The sequence below is a fragment of the Salvia hispanica genome, chromosome 1 (genome assembly GCF_023119035.1).
Source record: "Salvia hispanica cultivar TCC Black 2014 chromosome 1, UniMelb_Shisp_WGS_1.0, whole genome shotgun sequence".
Classification (NCBI taxonomy): domain Eukaryota; kingdom Viridiplantae; phylum Streptophyta; class Magnoliopsida; order Lamiales; family Lamiaceae; genus Salvia; species Salvia hispanica.
Window position 1 is genome coordinate 36,573,408 of NC_062965.1, and position 22,648 is coordinate 36,596,055.

A 22,648-nucleotide genomic window follows, 5' to 3' on the forward strand; every position below is an offset into this window, starting at 1 on the left:
AACTTAGGATGCTCATGCAAGTTGCTGCTCTCTTTTCATTTCCGAAATGTTCTTATTTTCGCCACTGCTAAGTTGCCCAGTTTACCAACTTGCCCAGTCTGCGTTTCAGTTTAATTGCTTTCGTTTACTTGCATGCTATTTGCATGTTTAGTTACAATCTTAGCTTAAGTGTTATTTATATTTTATAGTTTAGTTCTCACCCCCAATTTAGAGCGTGGCGGCATCGCCAAAACCCTTTCTAAGTGTGGAAATGCATAACGGATGCTACCGTTCCTCGTGGGTTCGACACCCTAACTTACCATATCTAACTAATAGTATTTTGGAAAGTGGGAACATATAAGTATTTTTGAATAGGAAGGGACACGTGCCTACGACACGCGTGCAAAAATCCCTTCCTCTCAAATGGCGCCGTTGCCGGGGAACGGTGTTGTTGTGTTGTTATGTTTTTCTACACTTATTGTATATAGCTTTTGACTTGTTTTCCTTTTGTTTGTTGTTTTTTTTTCTTTCTTTTTATTTTTAGTTTATGAGCAGGTCCTCTTCTCCAAGGTTGTTGTTCGATATTGGAATTAAGAAGACGACGAAGAGGCTGCGTGAGGAAGCCGGTTTGAGAAGATAAGCAGGGCAGTTCCTCGAGTTGCCCAGTTCAACAGATGCCCAGTTTGAAGTGTCAGAAAGTTTGGAGGAAACCAATTCAAGAGAAAATGATGAGAGTGGTGCGACATTAAAGGGTTTCATGGATCATTTCACAGACCCTTACGATCATGGCTGGGGTGATTACTCCTATTTTGAATGGACCAATCCAAACCAACAATATCAAGGTCCACCACCACAAGTACATCACCAAGCTTTCCAAGGGTCAGACGAAAATTATGCTTATTGGCCTCCGGATCAAAGTGCTTTCCATCCGTATTTCCAGCCACAAGAATTCGACCAATATCAACCAAATCATCCGCCAATGCCACCAAAGTGCTTAGAAGAAATGATGGAGGACCTATTCACATCGCAACAACTCATGCAAAACAATTTGCAAGCCAATTACAATGTGGTGCATAAGATGCAAGATGAACAATATGAGCAAATGATTAGTCTTGATCATCTTGCATGCCAAATGGAACAATTGGCGACTTCCATCAATGATATGCATGGGAATGGTGGAGGAATTCCGGCTCAAGTGCAACCATCAAGAAAGGAGAATCTTAATCAAAGTACCCTTAGGTTCGGGAAAGAGTTGAAAGCTTCATTCAACAATAACTCAAACAGCGAACCGAGGGAAATATTGGAACAGGGGCCAAGATTGCCCAGTGCAATACACTGCCCAAGTCAGGAGACTTTTTGGTTGGAAGATGAAGAGGGTAGCGATGAGGAGATTGAAGATAATATCATCATTCAACCCGATGAGCCTACACGTATACCTTTGAGAACAGAGGTGACCATCATGAAGGGGTGCAACATATTGGAGCACGCAAAGTCTACCAGCAAGCTACCTAATTCAAGCGAACTGCCCAGTCTGAGGGCAGATGGGGAATTGGTACCGTCGGAAGTTCGGTCACCTAAATTGGAGTTCAAGCCACCGGCCACCAACGTCAACCATGTCTGCTTTATCATCAATAGTGAGTTGGAAAATGGCCAAGGTTAGAAGTTGATCAAAGAGTTGAAAGGTCTCGACTTTCTTGAAGCCGAGTTTTTGCAAGATATGTATCCATTGCCCTCTATTGAAGAACAAGTTGAGCTCGAAGGACTTAGTAAATGCATGCTGTTCAACACTCAAGGGCTTAGTGATGAAGAGATTGAGGCTGAAATAATGGCTTGGTGCAAGAAGAGGAACCACACAAACCCACCCGAGAGATGTAAACTGCCTAATCTGGAGGAACTGCCCAGTCAGAAGGACCTGCCCAACACGAGGGAAAAAGAAGAGTTGCTACCATTGGAGATCCATCCACCTAAGTTGGAGTCAAATGCATTTCCTTCAAAGCTCAAATATTTGGAAGAAAAAGAGACCATTCGCATGATCATCAATAGTAGCTTTCACAGGAATAAAGAAAAAGAGCTAATCAAGGTTTTGAAGAGGCTTAAGGATCTAATTGGTTGTACTTCGGCCGATGACATCATGAGTATAAGTCCCAATGTTTGCATATTTTACATGAGTTCAGAGAAGGGTTCCAAACTCTATAGGGATCCTAAAGGAAAGTTGAATGCTTCTACTTGGAAGGATTGGAAGGCAAGATTAGACGATGCTTTTTCGGAAGAACACATGTATCCTGCCCAGTTTGTTGAACAGACAATCTGAATGCCCTAGTGTGTAAAGCAACCAAACCTGGAGGAGCTGCGAAGCCAACACATGAGCCGGGGATCGAAACCCAAGGAGCAGCTGCACCAGCTCTACCACCACCTGCCATATCAGCCCGTACCCCCCGCTTTGTGCGGGGGAGGTGATTTCTATCCAACTCTCTCTTTTATTTGTTGTATATATGTGTTATGTATGTAATGTGTGTGTTTATTTTGATTTTTTTTTAATTGTGGCCTTGTCGGCCTTGCATGCTTCGTATTTGTGGCCTTGTCAGCCTTGATGTGTGTTTGTGGCCTTGCCGGCATCTTTAACTGTTTCGTTTTGTTAGTAGTCTCTTTCTAAACACTTGATCTACTTGCTCTCGAACAAGCAAAGCACAAGTGTGAGGAGGTGGAATTCTTATGTGTTTTTCAATTGGTTTCCTTTTCTTTGTTTTGTTGAATCTAGTCGCTTTCTTTCCTAACACTTTAATCAAACTTGCTTGAGGGCAAGCAAGGTCTAAGTGTGAGGAGGGGGATCATTTTTTATTTGTGGTGTTATTTTTCGTCGTGTTGTTTGTGAAAATCAGTTTGTTAAGAAAGTGTCAGTTTTTCTAGAAAAAAAAATGATTTTAGTCAAGCTTTGATGCATAGGCTTTGCAAAATATCTTCCCTTAAAACGAGCTTGAATGCGGTTGTTTTGCAAAGTTCTCATTCCAAATAATGGGTTGTTGGATGACGTTTGTATGACGGAAAAGTAGAGCACTACTCATTTGTTCAACCTCAGTTTTTTTTCTAAAAGTATAATACTTTCTACTATCTTTTTGTGAGTGTTATTGAGTGTGTGTGACTTGCACAATCTTGGATATCGCTTGGTCATTTTGGAAAACGTTAGAGGGCATTAGGATAACCACTTGAGCCTTAATTTTGTTGATAATCCTACCTAATGAGCTATCCCTAGTGATCCATTTTGAAGCCTAGGCCTTGTTCATTCATAGCCAAGAATATATTTTGCCCAAGCCACATGAATGCCTACATCCACATCCCAACTATGCATATTACACACTTGCTTAGTCAAGCCGAATGTGGTGATCTTATCCCTGTTTGAAGATGAAGAATGGCATTGCCTTGAGAACCTTTTTAAGAAAAAGAACATGAACAAATCGAAAAAAGGGAAGAAAAAGAAGTCTCCATGTCAGGGAATGAGAAAAAAAAAAAGGAAAAAGATGAAAAGAAGAAGAAACCTTGAGTCAAGAACAAGACAAAAGGAAACAAGATGAAAAAGAAGAAAAGACAAAGAAAGAAGAGGAAGAAGTCAATAGAAGAGAACAGAAAAGATCAAGAAAAGGAAAGAAAAATATGGGAAAAGAAAGAGAAAAAGGAAACAGAAAAAAATGAAGAAGAAGTACGGGACAGAAAAGAAAGGAGCACAAAAAGCAAGAAGAAGAAAATGTTGACGTGCGACAAAGCTATATTTGAATATCATAAGTTCATCATGCTTTGGTTTGATTTTTGTAAGTGTGTACACACTTCAAATGCATGGTTTCACTCTCTACATCAAGCTTAGGACCCCTAGGATCCATCCGATGCAATTCAAAAGGTCCGTAAGCCCCGCTACAACCCTCTCAAAGCCCCTTTCTAGCTATTTTGACTAAGTGATATCTTTTTGAGTGCTTGTGGTGAGTTTTGAGTGAAATACTTAACACTTTGAGAGGTGACTTGGGTGAAACTAGAACTTATGTGTAGTGCTTAAAGATCTTGACAAAACTGACAACATGAACCATATTTTGAGGAGAAAAATCAGTTGGGCTGCATTCTTGTTTGAATTTTGGGGAGGTTGAGTATGGTTTGTGTTTGATAAGCTTGACCCTTGTAGTTTTGTATGTTTTCGTTTGAGTCTACATTTGTGTTTGTGTCTTGTACATGTTTGTGTTGTGTGTTGTTTTAATTAATGTGTGTTGAGAGAAGAGGGAAGTGACTTAACAATTTAGTGAAAAGTCCAACCACATACTTGGGACAAGTATGATTCAAGTGTGAGGAGGTTTGATAGGCTAGTTTTCGTCACTCGGAATTGATCACTATTTGCACTATATGTTGAATATTTGCATGAAAAAAGATGTTATTTGGCAGGGAATGGAGCATTAAGTTGGAAAGCTGCTTAATGAAGGCATGGAGAGGAAAACATGCAAGAAAGAGGGTAAAATGACAAGGAATGGAAGAAAGTGAAGGAAGAAGGCAAAGAAGACCCAAACTGGCCAAGCTGTTGGACTGGCCAGTTTGAACCTGATGGGAAAATGACTAAAGCCACTTCCACACATTTGTCAAGGACAATTCTCACTTGCTACACACGCCCATATCAGCCCTTGGAGAGTAAAAAAGAAGGAAAATATCTTTTATTGGATATATGTATTAAAAAGACTTAGTCACCAACCACCAGTACTTTATCACTCTTTAGTTTAGTTTTAGCTTTCTCTCTCTAGGAAACTTTTCTCTCTTCCTTAAGAAGAGAGATTTTCACTTCAAGGCTGCCAAGATCATTGTTCACCATGGGTTGAAGTAGTAGTAATTTAGTAGTAGTGTTTGCTTTCTCTAGTTAGCTTGTTCTTAACTTTGTAGTACTTTTGCTCCTTTCTAAATCTTAGTTGTTGTTGTTGTTGGACTTGTTTTAAATGCTCATTTCAAGTAGTAATTGCTCTTAGTGTTTATGTATTGAATGTGTTTTAAAGTTTAGTTCTTGTTTGATTTCCGGTTTAGCTTGTTGTTTAGTTCTAGTGTTGGTTATGTTCTTGTTTAGTTAAAACCTTTTTCAAGCTTTTAAAATCAGTTTCTCTTCACCATGTTTAAGTGTTCTTGAAGCTTCTTTCTATCTTGTTTAAGTGTTTTAAGTTTCAGCTTTTAATTTGATGTTTTCAATGCATGTTTAGGTAGTTTACTTGTTCATTTTGTGTTTCTCCTTGTATTTTTAATTATGTAGCAGCCAAGTAGTCTTTCCTCTCACTTATTTTCGTGCCCTTACTGTAGAATTAGGAGCCATGATCAGCTTTTAGGAGTTAAGTTAGAGATCCATTAGTTAGAAACTTTTACCCACTAGTTTTAACCATTGGACAATAGCCTTAAGGGAACACAAGTACCATCACCTTTCACCTTTTAGCTCTCCCATCTAATATGTCTTTTAGGATCAGATTTATAACTCTCTTTCCTTCTTTTCATTTTCAGCTTTTAATCACATTAGTTAGGAATTTAAAGTTCACCTTTTGAACATGTCACTTTCCTAGTTTCTAGCTTTCTTTAGGAGTTAACACTTAGTAGTTTATCTTCCTTAGCTTTTAACTTAGTTCCTTTTGCTTTCTGAACTTAGGATGCTCATGCAAGTTGCTGCTCTCTTTTCATTTCCGAAATGTTCTTATTTTCGCCACTGCTAAGTTGCCCAGTTTACCAACTTGCCCAGTCTGCGTTTCAGTTTAATTGCTTTCGTTTACTTGCATGCTATTTGCATGTTTAGTTACAATCTTAGCTTAAGTGTTATTTATATTTTATAGTTTAGTTCCCACCCCCAATTTAGAGCGTGGCGGCATTGCCAAAACCCTTTCTAAGTGTGGAAATGCATAACGGATGCTACCGTTCCTCGTGGGTTCGACACCCTAACTTACCATATGCTAACTAATAGTATTTTGGAAAGTGGGAACATATAAATCTTGTTGAATAGGAAGGGACACGTGCCTACGACACGCGTGCGAAAATCCCGACCTTGTTATGTTTTACATTTAATGGATGTTAATGCATGTTTAAATGTATAAGTTAACTTAACAAAGTGTAAGTCTTTATTTTAGTAGACCGGTTGTGGGCGGCGTCCACTTTAAGGTAACACGGTCAGTTCTAAACAAAGAAAAAGATGAATTTGACAACCTAGTTGGAATTTGACTATCCATCGAGAAAGGTTCCAATGTCAGTCCGCATATTTCTAAGCCTTACCGAAATAAGATGACATTGGTGTGGTATAGCACTGAACGGATCTAACAGCAAGACTTGCCCTTAGGCTATCTATTGAAAGGCGAGGTCTTGATAAATATTTGTTTCTCAATCAATGTATGTTAGCATTGAGCATACGGTATTGATTATGCATTACTTTGACTTATCAAAAGGTGCGGGTTTTTCGTAACCCAATAATCCCGATATATTGGGTAGTGGTGATCAATATCTAGCGGTGCTAGGATTGCTATTATATTGAATCGTGCGCGAGGTGAGTCTCGTTTGATAATGTCCTCAAGAGGAGCGCGAAACAAGGTTTTATTATTCGGAACCTAGCTAGTTGGAATTTGATTACTCTATGAATAATAAATAAGCGTTTCATGCTAAGTCCACTCTTGGAATTAATAAGAAGTTAATTAATTAAGTCCATAGCAGACATTAATTAATTAATGGACATTTTTATCTTAAGCGCGGGAAATGAAAGTTAAACGAAAACCCGGATTATTTGTAATTTCGGATTTGGATGGGGAGAGTTCAATATTACTTCTGTGTAGTGGCTGCTCGTAATATTCCAATTATAACTTATATTAAATTGTGGGTTCAATTTAATTAGTAAAAAGTAAATTGGATGAGCCCATATCCAAAACCTTCCATAGATCCCTGTCTGGGCCCAAAAGGAACTTAATATAAATAGGAGAATAAAGGAGACAGAATCATCACAATTTTATACCTTAAATTTTTGAAAATTTCGAGCTCCTCTAGCTGAAGTGGATTTCGAATTCTACTCCTATTCCCAAAAGGATTTCTTCCGTCTTCTTTATTTAAGTCCTAGTATTTTGGTGAGATCAGCCCACACTGATATCGGAGTACAGTTCGGGAACCAGAGAGAAGATTTGTGGTCTAGTATTCAAAGCGTCACATGGAGAAGCTGCTAGCCATCTTCAATTCTTTGGAGAATTAATTAGGTATTTTTCTACTCCGTAGAAAAGCATGTTTTAGGTTTCAATATTCTTAAAGCATGATTAATTCAAGTTATGAGCATGATACATGTAAGAATTACGCGAATAGATTTTGTCTAAATAATCTGCTAAATAGATCTGATTATTATGTGATTTATTGGTGTGATTAATAATTGTTAAATGTTAATCCATGCAACACCGCTTCCGCTGCCAGTTCTATCAAACCCCGTGATCCATTTACAGATATCTGATTTATCTTGATCGTGCCATGACATTTAAGTTAAACACTCAGACCAGTGCTAACCGATCAACATTCAGACATTAAATTGTTTTTGATCACCAATTTTCTTGAGACTGGCATGCAAACTATCACATTATCACAACATTCAGGTAACATTAGCTAACTAATGAAACCACTGCATTACACAACATTAACTTTTGGAGTTTGGACCAGCATATGGTACAAATTAGTGCCTCAAGTTGAAAACCAGATTAAAGCTTTCAAAACATTACTACAGAAACAAATTCTTAAGGAAATACCGTTTGTATAAATTTCAAATCCAAAGCCACAACTATATAGCCCTAGTAGATCTCTCTTATCTTCCAATATTGCAATATACGGAGTACTGCTTAAAAGGGAGTAAATTGAGCGAAAATTTAGAAGCATTAATTAGGGCACACAGATGCTAGAAATTAGTAGAGAATCGGTCAGAAATCTGAAGCGATCAAATTAGGAATATGGAAATTAATTGCAAAACAAAACTTAAGATAATTAAATTTGAAATTGGGGAAGAGAAAAAAAGACAGACGAACCAGAATTTGAATTCGGGGAGGCGGCGGACAAAGGGGCGGAACTCTTCTGAGTTCCGAATAGGGAGTAGATGCCGAGGGCGTAGGAGACCACGTAGAAACCCTGGAGCAGGAAGACTCGGAGGCCATACATCAATGCGATGCAAAGGAAGACGGTCCAACGGTAGAGCAAGTACGGTGTTGACTTGTCTAAGAAGTGCTGGAACCGCTGCGAAACTGCGAATTTCCACTGCGAGATGGCGGAAGAAGTCGACGCCGCGGAGGCAGTCGTGGTGGTGGAACCGTCTGCGTGTGTTTCCATTGTCAAAGTGTTCGTTGTTTGCTAAAATACTGCGGTACTTAAGTTGTAACTACTCCCTCAGAAAATCGAGTCCAAATTTTTTTCATGAATGAATGAATCCCTCAATATTATATAAATATTTTTTATTAAAAATAAGTTTCTTTTGAGTGAAATATTAATATAAAACAAATCTCTATTTTTAAAGGAAAATAGTATTAATCATAAAAATGAGATTTATGAGATATTTCATTATTTTTTCAATCCAAATGAATTTTTGCATAAACTTTATTTGGAGAAATTATCATAAAGCATATTTGCAATTAAAGAGATTAAGTGGGGATTTGCAGATGTAAATACAATAAAATATAGCAGTAAAAGATATGGAATAAATAGACAAACGAACGAGAACAGTTGTCAATGTGCAAAATGAAAATTACTAGTAGAAAAAAGGAATGTGATGCGCAAAGTAGGCGCTCGCCTAAGAGCATCTCCAATGAGACGGATGGAAAGTAGGCGCTCGCCCAAGAGCATCTCCAATGGGACATCCGTCCTATTGGTCTTCCCAAAAATACCTCCTGTCACATCATAAGTGTTGGTTTCTGGAATTACAAGATATAAAACTAGCCGGGCGTAATACAACCCAAGAAGAAATACAAATGGAAAAATTCGAAACAAGTAAACTGTGAAAGTGTTTAGCCGAGTCGAGGAGTCCTCTTTCCGCAAGATGAGATAAGCTCCGGTAGTGCTCTTCGGATTGACGTTTCGTCCCCAAAGATAAAACGGCTACATGCACCGCTATCAGCAGAGCTCCGGCGAACTGGACGGAGGAGAGGGCAGAGCTTTCGACAGAAAAACAATGCAGAAGAGAGGAGAGAGTGTATGATGCAGAGTGCTATTCTAGTTTCTGGTGTGTAGAATGCTAGAATGACTAGCCTATTTATAGGCTTAGTCCACTGTAGGGGTCAACACAGCCTTGATGGCTGTCATCAATGCTAGACCGTAACGGTCGTCGGTTACGAGGCATTACATGTTGTTACAGAGCTGAGAGGTTGAATCTAGAAGCTTCTAGATTCGATTATGACGTGGACTGTCACGTGTCAGCCACATTGGCTTACCGCGTCATACTGACAAGGTGTCATCCCGCTTGGCTCGCTGACGTGGAAACGGTGGTGGTCTAAAAAGAACTAGACCCACTAGCCTTGGACCAAGCCCAAAGAACAGCCCAAAGACCACCCAAAGACCAATTGCCAAGATCCAAGTCCAAGGACACGGGCACGGGCTCGAGGCTCGCGGCGGGGCGGGCGGCGCGCGCGTGTGGGCTCTTACAGCCCATCTTAGTCCACTATAATTATTACATGCAATAATCCTTCTTATTAAATACTAGTTTAATAAAGTTGTAACTTCCAATGTGGGGTAATTAACTCTTAATTATTCCATAAGCTTCTCTCATGCTCATTAAGTTTGCAATTTTGCACAATTTTAATCCATTATTTCTCAATCACCGGGAATCAGATTTGAGAAAATGAATATACCACGGTCATCTACTCCGAACGTAGATCGACGCTATATCATTTAATTTCACAAAAATCAAATATCTCGTTGAAATTATAATTGGTCAAAGTCCATTGACCGGCATAGATTCCAACAATAAGTACCTCCTGCCACGTCATAAGGACCTCCCACTGCACTACCACTTCATAAGGATATCGCACTGCACAATGGTGGACATCCCCCAAGGACTTCCCAAGCGGATTTCCCGCAATAAAAAAAAATCACAAATATGCAATTTACGTTACGGAATTAAAATTTCGACACGAATACGAACGGGGAAAATGCAACAAGTTCATTAAAAAAAATACATACATAATTATATATATATAAAAAATTACATAGTCATAAAACAAAAAAAAAATACAACCCTAAGCTTCAAGAAATGCGACCCCGTCTCACTCCTCGTCGTCCGCGTTGTCCCCGTCGCTAGTGCCGGCGCCGTCGTCCCCGCCGCCAGTCCCAGCGCCACTCTCGGGCAGGGGTGCCATCCCCAAATCGCGCCTCAATTCGTCGATGGCATCCTTCAACATCATCTTGTATAACGGATCAGTCGCGTTATGCCACCTGTCCAAGGTCTATATCAGGTTATACATTTGCCGCACGCAGGCGAGGTTGTTGAGCTCGGGAGTGTCCTCCGATTGTACCTTGTGGGACCCGCTGGCGCTTTCCCTTGTCATCCGCTGCGTAGTCTTTTGCCCTACCGGGCGACGGCGGCGGCGGGAAGACGCTTGAGGGGTTCGTGTGAACTGGCACTGCTGCTGTACTTGCTGGAAGCGCTGATCATCGTCCGCTTCGGCCACCCAACTTCAACACTCGCATAAAACTTGGCGGAATTCTGCACCACGAGATATATCTCCCAAAAATGCTCGAATTCATGAAACTTCAACTCCTTGTCGGGATACTGTGGCAGGGAAAGGTTTTTCACATCGTCGGTGGACATGCCGCTGGTTGCTATTCGGAGATTGTTTTGGTAGATGCCGGTAAATCCACTGAGCTTGCCCCTCAACCGCTCCCACTGTTTCCAGCATTGCTTTGCACTGTGAGGCTTCTCACCTGGCGGTTTGAATTTGAGGTAGCCTTGACTAATGCGCAACCACATTCTGTCGATATGCTGGTTAGCCCCGATGTAGGGATCCTCGACTACACCGACCCAGGGCTTCGCCAACGCAACGTTTTTCGCCACGCTCCAGACGGTCCTCTTTCCCGCCTCCTCCTCCTCCTCGGCCCCCGAACGCGAGGACGAGGTAGGGCCCTTGCCCTTGCCCCCGCCCCTACCCCTCCTTGTACCCTTCTTCTTCTTCGACCTCCCTCTCGCCGGTGGCACCTCAGTGGGAGTCTCCCTGATCGAAGATAGCCCCAACTCCTCCAAGGAGAAAGTATCATTGTCGGTGAACTAAGTCTCCAGAGGAGTACTCTGGGAATCTGCCGACAATAAATCTATGTAGGGGCGATAGACATTGTCCCTGGTGATTGGGGGTCCTTGCTACCCCCGCACCCACCCCGCAGCGGCAAGTATGTCCTGCATCATACCGGGCATCATTCCCCCCATCATCCCTGGCGTCATTTCCCCCATCCCCACTACCATCCTGGGCATCATTCCCCCCATCCCCGCTGCCCCGGGCATCATTCCCTCCATCATCCCCGTCATCCCGGTCATCCCTCTACTCACCCCGGGCATCTGGGGCACCATCCCACCCATCCAAGGGTATGTATTGTAGTACGAGGACATCATCCCCGCCATTCTGCTCGCGTTTCCCTCACCTTCGGCGGGAAATGTCGGCGTTTGTGACTCGCTCGTGGCGGGAGAATTCCTATCGTTCTCCATTTATCTTCAACAGAAATGAAATTAGAGAGAGAAACTTGTTAACACAAGTGGTACGAATGAAATGAAGTTCAACGAGCCGTATATATAGAGTTTTAAAAAAAAATGTAAAAAATCGGAAGTCCGCGTCGTCGCTGCAATGGCGGACGTCGCGACGGACGTCCCGCCTCAGCTGCGGATGAGTGGTGCCCGCTCCCCACGTCCGTGTCCGCCGCCCCGCGTGCCGGACGTCCGCCGGGACAGCCGCCCTTGGAGATGCTATGTTTGCAGCAAATCTTTCTCTGTATCACATTCTAATTTCTACAAATTAAACTACTATAAATTTATTACAATACGTAATTGTCCCATGACCCATATGACCATTTTTTGTTAAAATTGATGGTGGTGTAGAAGCCCAAATTTTGAACATGGACGGAACATCGATTCTCCACAATATTAAGGTCTCCTAACATAGCTACTACTATTATAGAGATGTTGAACAGACTAACAATATACTTCAAAAGAGAACTAAACCAACCGTGACAAAAAACAATTAGTGTAAACAAAAAAAAAGCCAGTAATTTATAGTAGGAAGAAGGACGAATTGACATATGCAACGGTGAAGATTATTGCTCCTCACATTGTGTATTTGTCTAGGCCAATAAGGAAAAATATATTGAATTTTCCCTGTACTATATACACTTACGTGTATATTATAATAATATGATCCCAAATATTTTTGAATGAATAATTTTTTTGATAAATTAACATACTTAACTATTCATATTTCATTTCATTCCATTTGGTGAAATAAGCATGTATGAGTATTTCATTTCATTCAAATTAATTAATGAATAATTCTATTCATTTGGTACTCCACATTGAGTAATTGTAAGTACAATAGGTTATGTAACGATCATATTATATAATTCGTTTAATCGAGATTGTATGAAAAATGAGAGTTGAGGACTTCGAATTTGGGTACTAAGTTATTAGTATTAATTCTAAATCAATTTAGTTTGTTTAATCTGTAAAATCATATACTGCAGACGTTATTAATCAGTATATTTAAATTCTAAATTTCTTATGAAAATTATAAATATCAACAGGTAAAATTCACTTAAATTAGTTGAAGTTGCGACAAGTCTTTCTCCACTATTTTATAGCAAAATTTGTCCTCGCTACTCAACTAAAATTATTGGAAAAATATGTCAATACCATTCATCCTGACGTGACAAATAAAGCCTAAAAATAAATCGGACGAGTCACGATCTAAAACAAGTCGGTTGCAAATTTGACATTATTGTAGTATCACTTTAATTAATTTTAAACATTTCATAATTAAATAAGTGACACTAAAAGTTTAGGTTATTAATTGCAATTATCTAATTTGTTCCCTTTTTTTTCTTTGTCAATTTTGTTTGATTTTCAGGTGATTGGAAATGAAACGGAATTCATTGGATGTTCACCTGAACCAATTTTCGTCGTTGCAAACCGAATTAAAAACTTGCCGTTAGCCTTCATTTGTAAAGCTTAATTAATCTTAAATGCAATTATTAAGCAGGTTAATTGACACAAACTACTGCTATATAAAACGGTATCCACTCGTTTTCAGATTTGAAACCGGCAAAGAAGTGGGAAATCACTTTTATCGGCATTGCAACAACAATGGTGAGCAGCTCCAAGGGAGAGTCGGCGAGCGACGCCGACAATTCATCTGGCGACGCGCTCGAATCCAAGTCCAAGAGCCTCTTCTCCGAGGGCGAGAAGGTTCTCGCCTACCATGGTCCCCGCATCTACGAAGCCAAAGTACTCCCTAAATCTATTTCTTAGGGTTTTTTCTTCTGTTCAATTAACGATTCTGAGTAATTGGAGCTCATTTATATGTTAATTTTAGTACTACCATGATTTGGTACTTGAATAGAATTCAAAATATGGATTCAGTTTTAGATGTGTTTTTCATGCGAGGATAGCTGTTATATTTGATTGCTTGTGAAAGTGAACTAGGCAGGCTTAGATGCATATTAAAATGCAGTGGATTATTGACCTGAAGAATAAGGTTGTTTATGTAGGTTCATTACATTTTTCTCTTTAGTGTCTTTGATTGATTTTAGTTCCGTTGCCTTTCTTATATCTGGCTATTGTGATGTGGAAATCATAGTGGAACTGTTTAGTGCATAGGTATTCACATGCTACAAACATGGATATGTGAGTTTCTCATAGGATTTTGTTTCAGATATTTCCTGGATTATGAATCACTTAAATTTACTAGAGGATATGTGACTTGTCTACTTAAGTAGAGGATATCATTTTGTTTTTCTAAATGCAGATGTAATTGTAATAATCTTCAATCTTGATATCTATGTCTCTTTATGTTTATCATACATGTTCATATCTTGTGCGTACTCATTACTCATGGTATATATTTGATCCTGCATCAGATATACACTAAAGAAATACTATGTCATTAAGATGGATATTTGTGATATCTTAATGCCAAGTATTACTAGATTTTTATGGCGTGTCAGTATGTTGTTTTTTTCCTAATTTCGTACCCACCTCACTTTCAAGGGGAATAATTTTGAACAATTATGCTTCAGTTGCCACCCTTTCTTTTAGTTTTATTGTTCAAATATATTACCCCTTTCCCTTTGTTTGTGTTCTTCTTTTGGTATGAAGTAGAGTCCTGCTAATGGGGCTTATAGTAAAGTTTAATAACCAGTGTTAAAGCCTGAGAATTGGAACAAAGAGAATCATTCAAGCATGCAACTTCGAATGAGAAACTTTGCTAATTTGCAATATTCACAGTTCCTTTCTTCTGCTTCATATTAAGTTATGCAGTCTTCTTTATAGGGTATCATGGCTCATTAGTATTAATATACTGAATCATCAGAAATAATGATTGTGTAAGAGACTCAGAGCCCCCTAATACTTCCCTGTGAATGTGAATAAAATTCCAGGAATTACGTTCTGGTTCTTATATTAAGACTGTGGGGGATCATGCCTGCTCTCATCTTTGAATTAGAAACGTCATTTATATATTTCGTTCATTCTTTTATTTCAGATCATGCGTTGGTGGTATACTATTCAGGATCGGTTTCATTTTTTTTTTCTACAACTAGGTTTTTGCTACATACTATTTGATCTTTTGTCAATACATGATGGTTTTCTTTACTCATAAAAGTATTTTCATTAGTTGCTCTTTTGTGTGTATAAGGTTCAAAAAGCAGAGTTCCGGAAGCATGAGTGGAGATATTTTCTCCATTACCTTGTAAGTTTTAATTTCCTACTTAACTTTCCATTCCCAGTTGATTTTGGTTGCGCGTTACCTGATATGTTTGTGACTTTGTTAATGAAGCTCTTCCTATTACTCCATTTTGTTTAGCCTGTCAATAACATGTTCCCGTGGTCTTATTTGTCAAATGGAATATCACTATATCTACTCTAATTGGTAGTTTATTTTTTACAGGGTTGGAATAAAAAGTGAGCATGTTCCCATCCCTTCATTTCCTTCTATTTATCAGACTTGGAGGTCCTATCTCAGTCTCTGTTTCTTTGTACTTTTGTAGAACACATAATACACAGCTGTTTTAACTGTTAGGTTAATTGTATACAGAATATACATAGCTGTTAGTTTTACTAATTATATAGAAGAAAAATTTCTTCCCTTGTAGTTCAGAATTTTAGAAACAAATAAAATAAACTCTCTGGGTTAAGTTATATTTGTTCAGCCGTATGTGTAGCTAATCAGAGTCCAGCAGTTCTATGTTAAAAGCTATAAGTAGTTTTTTTCTTTTTTATGCCTATACTGGTAATTGTTGTCACTAACTAAACGTTCAATATGCTTCCAATTAGTTGGGATGAATGGGTAGGCATGGATCGGCTGATGAAATATACCGAAGAGAACATTATGAAGCAACAGGCCCTTGATGCCCTTGATAAGAAAGCTGGAGTTGACAAGAATACTAAATTAGGGCGTTCTGCTCAAACAAAACCAAAAAGTTCAACTGGTATGTGTCAGTCAGTCTTTGATCTGCTAATTTCTTAGGGGCTCTTGATACTGGTATTTCTTCGTCAGATAACTGTTTATGGTTGGTGAGCTGTTTGTTTTTGGAATTAAGGTTCTATTACTCATGGATTTTGTAGATGCTAAAGTGGATAAAGAGGAGGCAAAGACCACAGGTACTGTTATCAGGTTTCTCCATTGTGTGTAATTTCTCACTTGCTCACATCATATCTTCTTCAACAAAAATTGGTACCATATCCTGGTCCATATTTTAGTAAGCAAGTGGAGGCTAAACTAGGTTGAAAATGTATCCTTTATGCCAATATTTGGTGTTGTTAACCTCTTGATGAAATGAATTGAAGGAAGAAACTTTGGGATATAGCCATATAGTAATAGCCGTGTATTCTGGACGTAATTGCCTATTACTTGTCATGGTATTTGATACTGAGTCTTATTCGTGGTGGTTTACAAGCGTGGGAGTCGAGTGGTTGCGGATTATCATTAGCTGTTGCGCAAAATTATCTTTTGCTGCATATCCTTTACTAAGTTGTTTTGCTAGAGGAGTCGTGTGTTACTAGTCTTTTAGAGATAGAGTTGTTTTACGAGTCTGTTTGTTAGTAGGAGTCAGTAGGCAGTCCTTGTATATAGTCCCTCAATGTTTGAGATGGCATGTATTGCATTTGAGTTTGTGAACTGTTATTCTGTTTGCCTCGTTGAGGATTTCTATCTAGTTTATTTCTTCCATTCCATTGTTTTCCATCCTCTCGCCTTTACTCTATCAACTTTGCAGCTACAAAGGGGAAAAAGCGAAAGGCTGACTCAGGGATTGAGGTTTGTTCTGTCCCCTCCTCTACATTAATAAGCTTGCAAGTTTAATTTGGAGTGCACTTATCTACAGATATTGATTGTAGAGCGCTTTGTCGAGCGAGACACACACAATTATATATTGAGATGAAACTGAAAGAACTCGTGCACGATTGACTAACTGAATAAACTGGAATTACTTGTACTAACTTGAATTAAGAACAATGTTGTTAAGGGTGTGGGGCGCAACGAGACGATTATGTAAAAATCCGGGTCGCAGTGCGTGGGACGCTCTAATAGATTGGAATTCTTCTTTTCTTGCTATACTGAAAAAAAGAATTTGAGTAAAGAAGGAAGAATTAATTGAGAAGAGGATGATAAGGAATATTAATGTCTTGAGAAGAGGAGAGAGCTGAAATGTTTTTTTTTTTGGAGATTATAAAATATTGTAGTACTATCTTTTGCAATATTTTTGGTGATTTGGAGGGATTAAAGGAAAATATCCAACATTAGTTATGATGAGTTATTTTAGGAAAAGAAGATTTCAAGTCTTTAGGGTTTTTTGATTGAAATATTTTCAGCTGCCACCCTTGGCTCGCCTGAGTCACCTTGGGGCTATTTAGTTGGCGTCCTGAGCGCCCCGCACCCCAGGCGCTCTTTTAACAATATTGATCAAGGATGATAGTTTTCCTCTTGCGAGGCCTTGACCTATGCCAAACAAAATACTCCCTCCATCCCGCCATAAATGAGGAGTTTCTTTTTGGCACAAGATTTAAGAAAATGATATTTAGAGATTTAAGTGGAGAGGGAATAAGTGAAGAGAGAATAAAGTAAAAGAACCAATTGATATATTTTGCCAAAAAAAGAAAATGACTCGCTTTAGGTGGGACGTTCCAAAAAGGAATACAAGTCGCTTATAGTGGGACGAAGGGAGTGCTAGACTTCAAGCTATATTTCCCCTTCAACTTCTAGGGGTATATATACTTGAGATCCTACTTCAACTTGTAAAAGAAAAGATAATTATCAGAAAAGGAAAACTACTAAACTAAGGAAGTGAATCCTAATAACTAAAGGAAATAAGTAACAACTATTAACATATCCCTAATGTGATTTGGACTCTGAATTATTTATGATATGTGACAACTGAATGACTAGATCAACAAATGCATGACTTTCTTCTTCCAATCTCCCGCTTCATTCTTCTTCTCATGCTTGAGCGGCTACTCGACGTGGACCCTCGTGTATACTGTATATACCCTCCACGGTTGAGCTCTATCACATATCTGCCGTGTATATGCTGCTTTCTTCTTCTTTCTATTTTTCTCTTTGTTTTCATTTCGTCTCTCTTTATATAAGTATTTTTTTAACTTAGTAAACATCATTGCTTGGATTTTGGACGTTTTCTAATGCTTGTTGGTGTATGATTAGTTCTATTTCTATTTCATATGTTATGACATTTCCTGGTTGTCACTTTAATTTCAGAGTCATGTGCTAATATAAAGAGAAACTGTACCAAAGTAATTTAATATCTCTTATTCCTAGAATGTGATCTATATCTTCTTCTCTATACGGCTTCATCCATCATATGGTTAAACTACTCTGCATCAGCAGAATCCAAATTTGTTTAAATTGATGCTGTTGAAAGTTTGTTGTTACTTGAGCTTCTGTTTACTTGGACCTCCGGTGAACACTTTCTAAACTCAGGAGTTGTCAAGTACTTAAAGTTCTTCAGAGTTTGAAAATGTGTTAAATACTTCAGTAACAGAACACTAAACCCAGTTTTCCATTACAACATGGCCTTATGCAATTTCACCATCCCAATTACACTATGTTGTTTCATTGGTAAAACGTTTTTTCTTTGCAGATGTTATAATTGCAACATAAATAAATAAAAAGTGTTGTAAGTTTGTAAATGCAACATTTCGAAATCCCTGTTATAATTTCCTATTATGCTAAATGTTGTATTGTTTACGGCATTTACCCCTTAAGTATTGATCTCGAATGTTTTTGATCTTCTCATTGTTAGGACAACCCAACAACAGAAAATCTCATCAAAATTCACATTCCTCCCAGTTTGAAGAAGCGATTAGTTAATGATTGGGAGTTCATTACTCAGCAAAACAAGGTAGTGTGCTTCTTTGCTACATTAAATTGGGAGTTCATTACTCAGCAAAACAAGGTAGTGTGCTTCTTTGCTACATAAAATTCAAGTAAAAGTTTCAGAAGGAGAAAGTGCTAATGAGTTAATACTACTCCACGGATGCTAATGAGGGATTATAGGGAAAAATTAGGATTTCCAGTAGTAATTTTTTAATCGCAATTTGGATAAACTTATAAGACAGTTAGTGGCAGCTTTACTGCAGTGTTATCCAGGACAGTTAATAAACAATGAAAACCTAACAGGCTAGTTTATGTGGACCAATGCTTACCCATCAGGCGTTTCATTCCATATTCAGTTTGTGCCACTGCAGATCGAAATCATTATCTGTCCTTTTTTTGATCAATTTTACTACATTGCATTTATTTTTACTTCAGCCAAATTCAGATAAGAATGTTCTCAAGAATCATGGGCTTTTTTAACTTAATGGTGATAACTTTTTTCTTCTAGACCTCCACCAGTCATGTAAGGTAAGGTGTGGTCCTGGATTTCTGAGGGTATTTGCCTCCCATTCTGTTGGTGCTTCCAGAATATTGTATTATATTTTGCGTCTCACTGAAAGTAAATCGTACATTCATACATGTAATTTTATAAAGGTTTTCTTCTCTGCAGCTTGTGAAGCTCCCGAGATCACCAAATGTTGATGATATATTGACAAAATATCTTGAACACAGGTTGAAGAATGATGGCATGTGAGTTTGTTTTCTCATCCGAAACTTTCTCATGGGTGTAAACTACTATCTGCCATGTTTCTCCATTTCATTGAAATATGGATGAGCTATTCTGGATATCTAGTTTCAGTTGTAAAAAATCTTTGGTACTCTATTTGTTAATTGTGGACCATTTATTTTGTTTGATGGATGGGTATTGACAAAGATTGCACTGTCGTGATGGAAGAAAATGCATGATATCCATTCACAGAGGAGATGCATTAAAATATACATAAAGCATGCCCAGTGTTCTAATTTTTCACTTTATTGTCTTTTCAGGAAATATACCATGAAAGTTCACTTGTTAACAGGTTGATTTGTTACAATTAGTACTCCCTCCGTCCCGGAATAGGAGTCCTATTTAGTTGTGGCATGAGTTTTAAGAAATGTAAAGAAAAGTGGATTGAATAAGTTTGTGGAATATTGGTCCCACTTATATATAATAGTTTTATAATAAAATGTTAGTGGAATAAGTTGGTGGAATGTGGAGCCTACTTAATATTTATGCTGAAAGTGAAATAGGACTCTTATTGTGGGACGGACCGAAATGGCAAAACAGGACTGTTATTGGGACGGAGGGAGTAATTATTAAAATATCATTTCCTGAAAATTAGTTTTATCCCTATGGTTGGCTTTACTCCCATACATCATAGTAGTTTGATTTTCTACTCACGACCGTCCCTATAAAATGTTGGAGCTTTAAGTTGTTCTTGTTGGTTCTGTAGCATCTAAAACTATAGTTATGTACATTGTTTGGTTACTTGCATGGTTTTATCTTGTAGAAGTTGCGTTCTTTGATCTCCTTGGAAGCAAAGATAGTTGTTCTGTGAAAAGTTTCATTGTACATGGTTGATGATCTTTGATGGTATTTTCTTCATGAGTACAGGATGACTGATGTGGTTGGAGAAATTTTGAATGGGTTAAGATGTTATTTCGACAAGGCTTTGCCAGCTATTCTTTTGTACAAAAAAGAACGCCTGCAGTATCGGGAGGCTATTTCGGATAATACATCTCCATCAACTATATATGGAGCTGAACATTTGTTGCGCCTATTTGGTATGCTCAAGTCAATTATAACTTAGCAAATCATCGACAAATATTATTTTATTTAACTTTTTTATATGATTGTACTACTGTTTTGCATTAATAGAATGCTTATTGAGGTGAAATTGTTTGTCTGCTTGGTGTTTCACCTTATTGAATTTGTTCTGCTAATATCTGATTTGGAAATTCTGACTTGTTTTGTTGATATCTTATTTATGTTTTTGTTTCTATTATTTGCAGTGAAATTGCCAGAATTGTTGGCGTATGTGAAAATTGATGAGGAGACTTTGATTAGGTTGCGGCAGAGATTGCTCGAGTTTATCAAGTACGTTGTTAGTCCTATTGTTTGACATCATGGCATCGACTGCTCTGTTTATGTTCTCAGATGGTGTCAAGAATAAAATAATGATCCATATTGAAATTCATTATGCTGAAATAAGGTTGTACATCATTGGAAATATTCATAACTTGTGAATAAAGCTAAATTTGATAGTTTTCTCCGCACTGTCTTGTCTGTTTTCTCCCTCAATGTGCGGTGTGTTTTCTCATAACCCTGTTATTTTAAGAAGGGCAATAATCCATACTTGCAAACATCAACAGCCTATGTCTGTTGCTTCATTTCTGAAAAAGAAAATTGCTGTTTCAAGTATCAGAATTCATTTTACTGATAACCTTGATTTGAGTTCTGCAGACATGGTTTAGAATCATTCACTTAGAATTTGAAGTTGGAACTTTTTTGTATATTTGATTTTCCAATACTTACCTAACTATACCTGTGGTGGTGTTTGATGTAGGTTTCTGCAAAATAACGAGAGCGCTTTCTTCCTCTCGGCATATGATGGTCCTAAAGTTACTGAAGGAGGTGGCAAGATGAAGGATAGCTGACTCGATTATCAGCATGTGTTCTTGTTATGATTCTTGGCTATATTACATCGGCAAGAAGCCTCAGTATTGTATGAGTAAGCATGTTGTTGTTTATAGGCTCTTTAACTATTAGCAAAAACTTATCGTTGTAGCAACAAATACTCGTCGTAGAAGAAGGATGCATAGTTTTTCCTCAGTTTTCTTATATTTCATTTTTATCACGGAGTATGTATAATTTTTTTATATTTCAAAGCAAACGTAACCTTATTATTTAGAAGTGAGAATTGTTACTAAACTACTTGATCGCATATATCATTGTATGTGAGTGATAGTTGCCCTAGTTCCCTTAATTCTCAAAGACATTTTTTTTTCCGTCATAAGCGATATATTAATTTTGGATATGAAATTTAAAAAATTAATATTTAAAGAGTTAAGTGGGAGGAGAATAAATAATTAGAGAGTAAACTTAAAAGTAGAGAACTACAGAGAGAACAAAGAATGTGAGAGAATAAAATTACTCCCTCTGTCTATTATAAGTGAATCGTATTTCTTTTTGGTGGTCCATTATAAGTGAGTTGTGTCCCTTTAACACATTTACTCCTTACTTTATTCCCACTCTCATACTCTCCCATATTTTATTCTTTCTTTATCTCTCTACATTATTCTCACTCCTACTTTATTCTTACTCCACTTGACTCACCAAACATTATTTTCTTATAAGAGTGCCTCATTTAAGGTGGGACGGAGCTAAAAAGGGAATGAATTTTAGATGTGACATACCTAAAAACAAAGTAATTTGCTTCTGGTTTTTTTTTTTTAAGAGGATCGACAATGGTTCCCCTCTACCCCCTGAAGTGAGTTCGAATTGTGGCAAGTAGACTAGCCTTCCTCAAACGGGTCCGGGTCCGAGCCCCCCCCAGCTTGAATACAAGCTCGTAAACTGTCTTGCCGACAAACGGGTCCGGGTCTGAGTCCCCACCAGCTTGTCAAGCCCACAGGGAAATTAATCCCAAGTTGCAACTCCTAGGGTTCGAACTCGTGACCTCTAGGATGCCATATCCTTGCCCTCTTACCGCTAGGCCAAAGGGCTTGGATAAAGTAATTTGCTTCTGGTTGAATGGAGGGAGTATATAGAACCGAGTTAATTATTTAATACTCTCTCTGTTTTCTCATAGTTGAGACATTTTTTCATTTTCGGAAGTTCCCTCATAGTTGAGTCATTTTCATACATAGTACTCCCTTCATCCCCAAAGAATATGCACTTTGGGTTCGGCACGAGTTTTAATGCGAAATTGATAAAATAAGAGAGAGGTAGAGAGAAAAAGTAATTAAAGTATTGTTAGTGGGGAATGAGTCCCACCTCATTAGAGAGAAAATAGTTTCCAAAACTAGAAAGTGCATATTCCTATGGGACAGACTAAAAA

At 38.2% G+C, this 22,648-nt stretch overlaps 2 protein-coding genes across 5 annotated transcripts in view; one reads left to right on the forward strand and one right to left on the reverse strand.

Annotated features, from left to right (window-relative positions):
- The window catches only part of LOC125202697 (protein RER1C-like), a 13,111-nt gene extending 4,744 nt beyond the window's left edge, over window positions 1–8,367 (reverse strand). The window contains exon 1 of the mRNA XM_048101147.1: window positions 8,010–8,367. Within this exon, the coding sequence (XP_047957104.1) occupies window positions 8,010–8,307 (298 nt within the window). The 5' untranslated portion in view covers window positions 8,308–8,367. The remainder of the gene's footprint in view (window positions 1–8,009) is intronic.
- A 4,688-nt stretch (window positions 8,368–13,055) lies between these two features.
- On the forward strand, window positions 13,056–21,532 carry LOC125201405 (protein MRG1). Of its 4 annotated transcripts, none has more exons than XM_048099491.1 (12): window positions 13,056–13,150; window positions 13,254–13,447; window positions 14,856–14,909; window positions 15,108–15,121; window positions 15,494–15,648; window positions 15,785–15,820; window positions 16,435–16,475; window positions 18,475–18,627; window positions 19,219–19,298; window positions 20,203–20,372; window positions 20,601–20,685; window positions 21,155–21,532. In XM_048099491.1, the coding sequence occupies exons 1-12, from the start codon at window positions 13,081–13,083 to the stop codon at window positions 21,243–21,245; spliced, it is 1,143 nt and encodes a 380-aa protein (XP_047955448.1). In that variant the 5' UTR covers window positions 13,056–13,080; the 3' UTR covers window positions 21,246–21,532. The 4 variants fall into 4 exon arrangements, with proteins under 4 accessions (XP_047955448.1, XP_047955450.1, XP_047955451.1 ...); XM_048099493.1 differs by having other exon boundaries at window positions 13,061–13,150; window positions 18,475–18,573; XM_048099495.1 differs by lacking the exon at window positions 13,056–13,150 and adding an exon at window positions 14,703–14,760 and having other exon boundaries at window positions 13,324–13,447; window positions 14,835–14,909; window positions 15,108–15,170.
- Window positions 21,533–22,648: the final 1,116 nt, after the last annotated feature.

Bases quoted from the DNA above. Each gene is read 5' to 3' on its own strand.
- LOC125201405 (XM_048099491.1), top strand. From the start codon at position 13,081: ATGAAACGGAATTCATTGGATGTTCACCTGAACCAATTTTCGTCGTTG. The intron at 13,151-13,253 runs GTTAGCCTTCAT...ACTCGTTTTCAG, and splicing joins AACCGAATTAAAAACTTGCC to ATTTGAAACCGGCAAAGAAG. The intron at 18,628-19,218 runs GTAGTGTGCTTC...TCTTCTCTGCAG, and splicing joins TCATTACTCAGCAAAACAAG to CTTGTGAAGCTCCCGAGATC.